The 12475-nt window shown below is 40.6% G+C and overlaps 1 protein-coding gene across 9 annotated transcripts in view; it reads left to right on the top strand.

The window, feature by feature from the left end:
- Window positions 1-6229, top strand: part of CSNK1G3 (casein kinase 1 gamma 3) — a 105328-nt gene extending 99099 nt beyond the window's left edge. For all 9 annotated transcript variants that reach the window (XM_019469534.2, XM_019469541.2, XM_019469537.2 and 6 more), the window contains one exon: window positions 3722-6229. In XM_019469534.2, coding sequence (XP_019325079.1) covers window positions 3722-3776 — 55 coding nt within the window. In that variant the 3' untranslated portion in view covers window positions 3777-6229. The remainder of the gene's footprint in view (window positions 1-3721) is intronic.
- Window positions 6230-12475: the final 6246 nt, after the last annotated feature.

Here is a 12475-nt window from a genome sequence, read left to right as displayed (position 1 = left end):
AATTTTCTAAGGCCAGCTACTTGAATTTAGTGACCAAAAGAGCTCACTCCCCGCATCTGTGAGAACTTGTGTATGTGCACATTCCTGCAGTATTGGCTGTTATTTGCAGTTACTGTTAGCAATAACTTTTTTCCTCTTTCAGCTGTACCAAGGGTTAAAATCACATGGCCTCTTTTTACACATTTGCCTGCACTCATATAAATTGATGCCTTGGTGGCCACTCAGTGTCTCCAGCCCTCAGCTCATAGATTCTGGTCCAAGGACTCACTGGAGGTGGAGAAGCTGGAGGGGGGACCTGGCAGGTGCCATGTAGACAGAGTGGTGCCACTTGGGGTGCCACTTGGGATTAGTCTCCTTGAAGAATCTGGCGCAAACCGCTTTTCCCCAGAAAAGCTTCCACAGGCACCAGAGTCTGCATTCAGTGAGATTTCACTAGGGCTTGTGGGCCCCAGGTAAGAACTCTCGCTTTAGAACATGCTTTGGAATTTTGACTCGGTTCTTAGGCTAGGAGTTGCATCTCTGAGGCAAGTCCTCCACTTTTTATTCGATAAAGATTTTGGGGGGATTTTTGTGCCCATTTGTGGGGCGTATCTGTGAGTAACCCCTTAAGAAGCTTACATTCAGTGTAAGATAATAAGAAAATAAATAAGATAAATTCAGATGAGTCCTGAGGGCGGGGGAGGGGGCGGGGGGGGGGGGGGAGCAACGTAAAATGGTCACGTGACAGAGTGGCCACGTGGGAGCAGCGCTGTTTTAGATTGAAGGGAATTGACACGAGACCCACTTTCTTAATCACTAAGACTGTAAATCATCCGTTTTGGTAATGAGCTTTAAGAAACCAGCCACAGGTTAAGCATCACTTTTCTTCTCAACTTCTACAACTGTAATTCTACTTCTAGAGCATCTGGTCTATGTGGATGCATTCATATTGCATGCAGCAATGCTGCCCTCTGGTGGTAGTGAGTTAAATAGCATGCCAGCTTCCCTGGCAAGTCTTGTTTCAACGGTGTGCTCTTTACTGGTGGGATTTATTTTTTAAAAATAGATGTCTTTTTAAGATTGCTTTTTAATTTAAAAGGTCTCTACAGTTATGATTCATTTGAAAATTTTATTTAGGCTCAAGTGAATGCTTGTTCTGGTTTTCTGTGTTAAATAATACATAATTGAAGGAAAGATTACCTAAGAAATAGGAAGAACTTAGCTGTCTGGTGAATTAGAAAGAAGATTAATGTCACTAGGAAAACAAGTCAGACATGGTGAATTGCTAATAACAGAAGTGTGAGAAATATGGAACTTGTTGGTCAAAATATGTATTGCTTTAAATTCCCTGCACCAAAAGGCTCGTAAACACTTCTTAGAACACCTTTTCAGCAGAAAACTTTTAAAAGATTGTAGTTTGGCATTTGAAAAGACAAATGACAGTATTTAAGAACAGTGAACATTATCAGAACTTTATACTAAATAATAAATATCTATTGAAATGTGATCATGTTCTTAAATTTAATATTCTAAGTCTTTGGTCTCTTCTCACTATCAATTAAAAAAATTTTTTTTTACAAGATGAACATTTTATGACTCTTTTCTAAGTCCTTTATTAAAATATCTTTTTTTTTGACTAATGGTTTTCATCTCTAACACTTTGACTTAAATAACTTTTTTTTCACTTTTTTATTTGAGAAAATGTATATGTATAACACCCATTTGAGAAAGTATTTAGGTAGCTGATAGTTACAAGACATTTTTATAAATCCAGGAAAAATCCATTGTACCTAGAGCCTTCTTTTCTAGAGGTAGCTCTTTTCAAGACCCTTGATGGGGTAATTTCTCTCTGGTTCCTCTGGTGGTCACCTCAGAGTAAAATTCATAAAGATTGATAGCTGCACATATTTCTAGTTGAATCTTTACCCACTGATATATACAGTTTTGAATTATTCACGCTCCACGGTCTAATCATTATGTGCGGTTTGAGTGGGGTTAAAAAAACACAATCGTGTAATTTGGTTTTGAATGCCCCATAGTGATTTCATAGTCACGCCGTAAATCTCGATAAATGGTCTGAAATTATTTTTGACCAACGATAATGTGGGTGGAGCAATTATGTAATTTAGCCGGACAGTATGGGTTCCTGTTTACATTTCTTTCGCAGAAAGATAGAAAAGATATCCGGGAATTATTTCATCTTCCACCATATTTTGCTGGATAGTACACTTGAAGTTATATGGTCTCCGTTATGCTTAGCTTGAAGCCATTCATGGACTATTCCTTTTATGCAGGCGGGCTGCTAAGGATTACAGGAACATCTTTATAAGGTCACATTGTGTTCCGGCTTTGAATTGGCAATATTGTGTTAATTGAATCACCATGCATATAAATATTTCTTTAATTACAAAATAGGACTGACATATTTGTCTACGCACACACATTGGACTTCAGTGGAAAAATGGAAGCCTCTATATGCGTTGCCTGTCCCCTTGGTATTCTGATAGGTGGACTTTGTGTTCCGTGTGGCAGAGGAAAACAGCCAGACCTTTATTTGAAGGAATGCCAGGCTTTTCGAGTACACATATGCATGTATTTTGTTGTTGTTAGTTGCTACTCGGTGTTTCTCGTTTAACTTTGACTTTGTACCACCCTCGCCATTGTTCTTCACGTGTTACATGTGCTGTCTTCTCATGACGAGGAGAACTTACTGTGGGAAAAACTAGGCCTGTGAGGGGTCATCTCTAGAGTTGTTTTTTACCTAGGAATAAAAATCAGCATGCTGTTCCCTCATAGTCTACAAAACTGAGTCACCTCAATTGTGCTATTTTAAATGTTCAGCGTAATTTTTACCTTAATTTGCCTACGATGAGCTTGACCTTAACCCTTACAGAATTAAAGGAGGCAAGTCTTGACATATTTTATTTTCTCACTTCCAGTTTGTAAGTGTGGTGGAAAATGTTTGTTGAAGAGTGTATTTGGGATTCCTCTTCTTCCTTTTGGAATCTAAACTAATTCTTGCTGGAAATAAAATCCTCACTCTTAGGATCATTATTGGTTTTCTTTTTTTTTTTCCTTTTCTGTTTATTCATTATTTATTCATTATTTATTTATTTAATATAATTTATTGTCAGATTGGCTACAGTGCATACCGTGTGCTCCTGGTTTTGGGGGTAGATTTCTGTGATTCATCGCTCACATACGACCCCCAGTGCTCATCCCCACAAGTGCCCTCCTCAATGCCCGCCAACCCTTTTTATTCCTTTTCTAATTCTAACTCTAGTTCTGACTCCCCTTATGCATTCCGTCTCTTTCTTCCTGGTCTTAACAATCAGATATAAATATCAGGAAGAAAGGGAGAGAGTGCATAAGGTGAATTTTAGAAAAGCACGCCATTGCCAGAGGTTAATGAGTATTCAGAATAGAATACAGTGGGGTCAGCGAGGATTCACAGTCCCGTGGCTTCTCCGTTAGGCTTGGTGCAAAGCCTTTTCAATTTAGTGGCTCCTTTTAATGTTGCATAGAGTGTCTTGCTATGTTCCTAAAAGGCACGTTGATGACAAACTAGTGATAACTCTGCCGTAGTCTCACTAATCTGTTTGCTTCCTTGGCATGTTCACTGTGTATCTTGCATTAGCGTGTTGCTTTCTATGACCATTGAAATTAATAGGCTAAATTCTGCCTTTCCTTGGCGACCTTTTAGTGCTTTCATAATAAAAGAAGTGTTTCCCTCCGCCCGCAGGTGCTGCTGTTTTTTCAAACGAAGGAAAAGGAAAACCATACAGCGCCACAAATGACTCTGGACACAGACAGATCATGGGGAGTTACTTACATGTTCATCTGCTGTCTTGTGATTAAAAATCATCTCCGTAGTGACCACATACATTTTCGAGGACTCACTCGTAGAAACAAAAATGTCATACATACTTTCATACTTCATTTTGTGGTTGTCTTACATTCATATTTTTTTCTAATTTAACTTTTATGGAAGCTTTAAAGTTTTGTCGAAACATGAGTGCTTTGCCCGTCGATGAACGGAATGGACCAATGAGGTGGTGTCGATGAATACCGTTCTAAGGACATTTTTCAGAAGCTCTCCTCCTGTTGTAGAAAAAGCAGTACAGTATCTTCAGTGTCAGCCAGTTATATACCTGATCTGGTTTTTGATAACTTCTGTAAGAGCATAATCAAACAGGAATGTCCCTCCTCCCCCACCGCCCCCCCCCGCCCCCCCCGCCCGGTGGATAGTGCAACAGAGAAGACACCGTTGCCCCAAAATGTAAAAGAAGTTATTTTACGGGACGTTCCTTTCTTGTGTGGCATCTGCATCGATTTCAGTATTACTGACGGTACGGCTGTGCGTGAGTCATATTAACATTCTCTCTGTGAAATCATGGTACAGTCACTGCCCAGAGGTACTGAGGAAAAACGCTGTCGGGGTGCGGCCGATGGTAGGTGGTAAAATGGAATCACGAGTCGCGTGGTAAATACGAGCTCTGCTTTTGTTGCACCACTTTGTGAAGTTCAGTGTTGCTGAAGTGGCAAAAGCGCTTTTTTTAAAAGAAGAAAAAAAAAAGCAAAATATTTGTATAATGTAACTTTATGCTTCCAGATAATAATGTATGTTAGACAGCAAGAAGCGAATACTTTGAGAAATGAAATATGTTGGAGTTTTGTTTTTGTTTTTGTTTTTTTTAAAATACACTAAGGAGAAGAAATAAATGTGAATCTCATCGCGATGTGTAAGGTTGAAGTCTGAGGAGATCCCACGGAAGCCTCCTGCTGAATGATTACACTCTCCCTTAAGCAGAAAACTTCGATGTGCCATGCAGTGGTGTCTGTTTGTTAATTATTTGCTCTTTGATTAAAAAAAAAAAAAAAAAAAAAAGAAAGGACCCCCAGCAATAAAGACTGGGTCACTCTCTTGCCCTCTGTGCACATTAGCCTCTTGTATTCAACTTTGCTGGTTCTCTGGAATTTTCCTACCTTTTAGTATAATTTTGATGAGTGAGAACTATTTTGGAAAGGATGGGTCAGGTGCTTTGCCTCCACAGTCTGTTGAAGTGCCTGCATATGAACAAAGTTAATCGTTCTGCACAAACAGGAAGCCCAGTCTGCTCTTTTAAGTGTGCTTTGTTTGAAGCCATAAAGATACAGGTGTATTTGGTCACATTCTGCCAGCCAGAAGTTTCAAGCAGAGTTAAAACAAAACGACTGGCCAGAAAAAGAATCATGTTTTTCAGATCGCACACTCACCTTTCATTTATGAAATTGTTACTTACTCTTCCCACGCAGCCCTTCCTTTGTCTTCAGGCAGCATGCCTTCAGGCGTGCTTATTTATTTTTCTCGTCGCAAGGTAACATTTAAAATGTGTAATGAAAGTAAATAAATTACCTTTTTGACTTCCTTATTGCATTTACAGGGATTTGATTGTATCCGTAATTTATTTTTCTTAGTAGCCACAAGTTCCGTGTATCGTTTTTGCTGAATTAGGTGCCCACACAGATACCGCAAATCAGGACATTGTTTATCATCGTTGCTCTGAATCCTGCGATCGTTTCAAGTTCTTGATTTGAAAGGCCCACGCTCAGCCTAGAAGGCATTTGCTGTATAGTTTGGTCAACAGTTTTCCATTCTGTCTGTCTGTATACTGTCATGATGTCTCAAACGACAGGAGTTCCATACTGAGGTTTTCTTTTCGTTTTGCCTTGAGCAACCTAGATGGATGTTTTGGCCGTTATAATGTGAAACCACTTCTTTCTTTACAGTATTTGACCAAATTTGTGTGTCTATGATATTTGTAAATACATGCGATACCTGTATTTCTTATCATAAGCCTATTTAGTTTTATTCTCAGTAGGGTTTTTGGACTGTACAGTGTTTATATGATCTGAACTCCTTATACATAAGAAGGTGTGTATATTAATCCAATTATGGACTTAAAATATTTTAAAAGTATAAATACCCTTATTTGCTGCAAAGACCAGTGTGCAGACATTTGCTTTCTAGCAATATTTTTAAGTGCTCCATTTTAACGCCAAGGAGAGAGTCTTCTGGCGACACAAACTGGTCGGTAATAGGTGATGCAGGTATGTTCAGGTTAAGCCAACAATGTTTTGCATTTTTATGCTTCTTTTCTGTCAACACTAATGAAGTCAACATTGCCTGAATGTCTGAATAATGAAACACATCCCTGTTTAAAAGTATGTAACTGAAAAAGAAATAAAAAATAAAGGTAGTTTTTTTAAACTTGCTTTTTCCCCCCCTTCCTCTAATCGTGGGCATAGTGATGCTACTCGTACGAATGTAAGGTAGGAATTGAAAATCTCCCGATTTCCACTTAGTTTCGCCTGTGTGAGATATAGAGCCGAAGGGAGGGATAGGCTCTAGGGGTTTGCGTCTCTGTTAGGATTTTGCCTTGTTGGAGCCCCATCCTAAGAAGTACATACCAGGGAGCATCTGAGCTTTGTTTAATGAGAGTTCAAGAAAAATCCTTCTACACTTCCCTGAGCCACTTGATAGAGCACTTAATTAAAACTAATGCCGCTAATAAACCAAGGAAAAGAGACAGAATCGTTTTATTCCCTTTTAAAAATGAAGTCATACTCGGGTGTTCACAGAAATGAAACCTCATCCGTCCAATTTTAAGTGGATGACTTTGTCACTGCAGAGGGAAAGCACAGACCTGTGACAGTGTCTCACAGTTTTGTCTTGTGCCTGGTGCTTTAAGGAGTCTCCCCAAACGGTATTCGTGGTGCCGGGCTGATCGAAAGATGCTGCAGGTAAGATAAGGCAGAGCAGCACACACGAAGCACCAGCATTCGGAGGCAGTAGAAGGAGCTGGAGAAGAGAGCCGGTGGTCAGAAGGCGGTGTGTAGAAAAACCCGATTTCAGATGGGGGTTCAGTCTGAATGATCCCGTGAGCTGAATCTGCCGGCACCTGTGAATTGCCCGTGGCTTACGCAGGGGGGTGGACGTTCTCACACGTAACTGAAAAGACCAGTGCGAGCCCTGGCCTCAGACGTACTTGATCCCGGCAGAGAGTCAGGAATCGGTCCTTCTCCGTCTCTCTTTGGTTTGCTCTCTGCTCTGCTGTTTTCATCGCCGGGGAGACTCTCCGTGAGTGATAGTGAAGCGACCCCCCAGCAGCTTCGGACTCGCGCTTTCTTGGTAACCTCAGCCAACACAAAGGGCAACATCTCTGAGCGGTTGCGACAGGATCCTAAGACTGACCTTTATTGCTTGATTGGTTCGCAGGCCCACCCCTGAGCCAAGTCCTATGGCCAAGGGAATGCTGTTTTCCCACCGTCAGAGGACACTTTGGACTGAGAAGTGAGGTCCAAGGAGGTGTTACCCGAAGGGAATTGAGGGCATTGTTGCCAGAAGTTTAGGGTGATCGGAAGCCGCTCAGGCAAAACCCACAGATCGTCACCGTTTTGGTGAGAAAAAGAAAACTGCAGCCGGAAGGCACCCCTCGTGATTTTAAGTTAGAAAAACATTTTTATTACTCTGAATGTGTTCCTAGAAGTTACACGTAGTGAGTGAGTGCATTTGAAAAATGTTCTAGACTCAGGTAAAAACAGAGGTCGTAAGTACCTTAAATGGGATGTTTCTGTTCTTGCCTCGTGTTTGAGGGTTTGTGCTAGAGCTGGATTCATAGAGTAAAAAGCTGATTTTTCTACGAAGAGTACAAATAAGTGGAATTATAAAGTTCTGCGGACATTCAGGAGAACTAGTTTCTTCTCTGCCTGCGTCTCAGGCAGAGCCGCCTGTTACTTTCTTAGGAAATTTACTTCGTGAGAATACATGGGTCGTAACCACATATATACTTACTTACGTGTAGAAGTATTATCCAGTAGTGTTGCTGGGATATTAAACTGCTTTTGCTACAAAGAGCAGTTGTTCACGGGGATGTTCACCATATCACAATTGTATTTAAATGTAAAAACACCCCCCGCGCTGCTCTAGACTGAGGGTTGGCACATTTTTGTCAAGTTCAGGCTTTGTGGGCCAAGAGACAAAAAAGGATCTCCTATACTCCTGTAACTGGAAAGAAAACAAATTTCCACTAATTTTTCTATTGATGAAATCCAAACTATATATTAATACCTGAGAACACTTTTTTTCTTTGTGATACAAGTTTACTAATGATAAGAGCTGGGTTATTTTGAGGGGATAATATTTCACTTAATTGGGGTTTGAAGTCGTGGCAAATGTTCATCTGTGACACCGATTCATAATGGGATTTTACCTATTTCCTCTTTGAAAATGGCTTCACGCAGGTAGATAGTACCAAGTAATGTTATCAGTCCTCACATGTATGATTTGAATTGAGCGGATTTATCATTTGGAAGGTATCTATAGCATTCCATTAGATTCCACTTTTGACATTTGCCTTTTGGTGTATCATTCCTTTGCACGTATAATCACCTCCTATTAAAGCCTAAGTAAATGTTCTTCAGTGCTACAATTAGATGGCTTTTGAAGACGGGAATACCCTTTGAACTCACATTGAGACCCAAAAGTCCGGCTGGAACTGTAGCTGATTTTGGAAAATAGATACACTGCAAATTTGTGTGGGAATGGACCTTTGGCTCCCTTTGAACTTGTGACAGCGTGTGGGAAGTTGGGTCAAGCAGGTTGACACCACTTGTCATTTACACGTTAGGCGTCCCCACATTGACTTGGCTGCGTGCGGTGTCCGTGTCATGGAAGTGCTATTCTGCCTTGTCACTTTCAGTTGAGTTTCTTAAGAAACATGATCACATCTGCAGCACAAGCAAAATTCAGGGTTCGTGTCTAATAGGCAAAGGTGGCGCTCACTCAGAAAATTTTGTCCTGGTCCTGAGCGGAGAACATCACCGTAAAACTTGACCACGGCCATCACAGTGCTGCGTCGCTGGGCAAGTCAGGATACTCCGTTTGTATTTCGGACAGAACTTAATGGAAGTGATGATGGTTGAGACCACAAGGCTGAATTCACTCTTGTCTATACTAGTTCAATAACACGACAAACGCACATATTTTCCACAGACCACCTGCTCACGAGTAATATAAAATACATACATGGACCTTAAACATTTTACAGTTTTACAAGCTTTGTAAATGTGTGCAGGATACCTTTTCCACTCCACACGTTTTTACCGCCAAACGTTTGCGGCCACACATCTTAGCAGATTCCGTTTCATTTTGCACCGAATGGGTGTTTTCTCAAGTTCCTTAAAAATATTCGTTGATACAGTTGCTTCACAGAGGCTGTTCATAAAGGCTAGTTCTTGAGTCACTGCACGCTTAGCATTGACTTCTCTAGTAAACAAAAACTGGGCAGTGTTGAGAATGTCTGTTGACTCATCAAAGCTAAGGACAACTGCTTGAAATCATTGGCCTTGGTTTCTGGTTGACTGTCCGTGACTTCGAGGCTTCTGAGCACCTGTTCTTGCTGGAAAGCTAGCGTTGAACACATTTATTTTCTCTGGACATATTTTCCAGCTGCTGCAAACAAAGCTTAGCCCACCATCAATAAACAGCTCTGTTTGGCTAACAGTGAGCCCCTGGGAAGTAACTTTGCTTGGTTGCACCCCTTGTCCTCATTTTTTGTGTCTGTGAAGGAATTCTACTGTGATGAGCTATTCTGTTTTAAGTCTTCTAACTTTTCTGACCGTGGCTCTCCTGTGAGCCGGGGGATATTGCGATGAGTGCTCAGTCTGATAATGTCACACTAAGTTGTATTCCTTTCGCACAGCTAAAGTGTCATTGCATAATAAACACGATGTGTTGCCATATAATTGTATAACAGGTAATCCACATTTCACTGTGCCTTACAAGTGCTACACTTAAAGTTCACTCTACTTTTTTTTTACATGATTAATATGCATTAGTAATAAAAAATAGGACAATGTCTATGTGACAATATGTGTGGCACTTGAGCTGCTGTTGAATTAATAACTGCATCTTTGAGATTTGTAGTGTGTTGAACAGCAGTGTGAAGCCATGAGAATACCACATATGGTCTCTGTCACAACTATTCACCTCTGCCTTTGTAACATGAAAGCAGCCATAGACAATATGTAAATGAATGAGCATGGCTGTGTTCCAATAAAACTTTATTTGTGGACACTGAAATTTGAATTTCATATAATTCTTAACGTGTCACGAAATATTCTTTGGATTTTCTTCAACCTCTTGTAAAACCAAATACCACTGTTAGCTCGTGGACCAAATCAAAGTAGGAGGTGGGCTGGATTTGACTTGCAGACCATAGTTTGCCAACCTCTGTTCTCGTCCACATTGGACAGATTTGGCCCCTTATTTTGTTATCTAATTGAATGTCCCTACTTACCAAAAGAGAACCTATCTTCCCTTTGTAAAAGGAAGGGCCATTTGGAAATAGCGTCAAGAATTATGATGATGCTAAGAGGCACCACAGTGCATATGGGAGTTGGAAACAATGCCAGTGACATATCTGGCTCACATATGAAGTTAGATGTTGAAGCAGGAAGGAGCATGAATTTTGAGATCAGACACATTTAATAGGATTCTCACGTCTTCACTGAACTTCTCAGAACGGTGGCAAGTTATTTGAATTCTTTGCTTCGGTGTCCTCACCTCCAACTGGAGATAATGCCTTCTTCCAGCACGGCTCTGAGGCTCAGCGGTAATATTTATAATAGCTCTTAACGCAAGGTACCTTTCACCATCCCCCTTATAACAGTTTAAAACTGAGCAACACCTTGATTTCTCATGCAGGGAATGTGCGTCTGGTCTGTAAGACGGGAGTAAGGTCTGGTGTTTATCAAATTTTGTCTTGGATGGAAGCCCTCATTCCTATCTCTTTAAAAAGACTTGCCACCTCATCCTGTCACATCACACAGCTCTCTTGCCTCACTTAATGGCATTGGTAAATTCAAAACCGTCTATGCTATGCCTTTGTTGATAAAAATGTCAGGCTGCAGAGAGCCAGGACACAAAGCCGTGTCACGTGACTGTCATCATCGCTTAAGGTCAGTATCCGTTCACTGAACCAATAACACAATCTCTAAGCATGCCAATGTATGATACTCCTCCACCAGCTTCTTACCCATGCTTTGCAGGAATCCACGGGAAGAGTTTAGTTTATTTCTTTTGTCCCATCAAAAAAAAAAAAAAATAGGAACTGCATTTACTCTGTTAGGACTTTTCCTGGTCAATCCACGTGTACTGCCAATCACCATTTCTGTTTCTACTGTTATAATTTCTTTTAATGTTTATTTTTGAGAGAGAGAGAGACAGAGTGTGAGCAGGAGAGGGGCAGAGAGGGAGGGAGACCCAGAATCCGGAGCAGGCTCCAGGCTCTGAGCTGTCAGCACAGAGCCCGATGTGGGGCTCCATCCCACGAACCGCGAGATCATGACCTGAGTCAAAGTCAGATGCTTAACCGACTGAGCCACCCAGGCTCCCCTCTATTTCTAATATTATAAATTGTCTTTTTAAATAATACACTCTGAATCTTATTTAGGATCAACAGTATCAGTCTGTAGCTGTATAATGCACCTTTTTCTTTCTTTCTTTTTTTTTTTTTTTTTAATAAAAATTTCATTTCCCGTCTCTATTCTGTCTTGCTCTATTTACCACCTGCATGGTCTCTCAGTATGAACCCTCTCCAGGTCTGAAGACTTAGTTCTCCTTTTTAAGCATCTGTACCTGTGATGGCCTTCATTTCCTTCTTGCCATATCTGCCCCCTTAACTTTCCTGGCTGAAGGTTATTCTTGATGCTTAAAAAAAAAAACAAAAGTAAGGGTTGTAGAAAAAAATGTAATAAGCTAGGCTTACATTCTCTTTGTCGTCCTCCTGTGGTCCTTTTTCTTCATCCAGCTCAACACACAGTTTCCAAAACCCTTTTTTGTTGTTGGCTTTAGTCTTTATTTTTTGTTTCTTTACAAATCCTCAACTAATTTCGAAAACCCCAACTGAGACGTTACCTTTTCTCATATTCATTTGCTATGCACGCTATTTCATCACTGGTACGGATTCTTCTAAAGGCTGAGCTTGTCAGAAGAGACACTTTTTTTTTTTTTTTTTTTTTTTTTTGGCGAGCTTATTCCTTTTCTTTCCTTATCAGGACCATTTTTAATAGCAGAACTGGAATCACAGCCTTGAGCTCCCTTCACGAGGTATCACACATCTTAACACACGTCTTAACATGAGATGCTCACATTCTCTCCAGGTGCTCGACACTTCTCCTTTATCATTCAGTTCCTTCTTGCTGGTCATTTTTGTGGCCTAGAGTAGTTGCTTCGATTTTTGCTCTCTCTCCTTGCTGGGAGATTAGGTTTTTGGCATATAAGGAAGTGGTCAGATGCTCTGGTTTTAGGGGACAAAAAAGATATTGTTTGGACTTTTGGTATTCTCTGTCACTGCTAAAGGTTACGTGTCCCTGTTCTGTGTTCTTTTATTTGTTTAAAGTTTATTTATTTACTTTTGAGAGAGGCAGAGACAGCGTGAGTGGGAAAGGGGGC

The sequence above is a fragment of the Panthera pardus genome, unplaced genomic scaffold, assembly GCF_024362965.1.
Source record: "Panthera pardus isolate Hobbes unplaced genomic scaffold, ASM2436296v1 HiC_scaffold_2, whole genome shotgun sequence".
Taxonomy (NCBI): Eukaryota; Metazoa; Chordata; class Mammalia; order Carnivora; family Felidae; genus Panthera; species Panthera pardus.
This window is presented reverse-complemented; position numbering and strand designations above follow the sequence as displayed.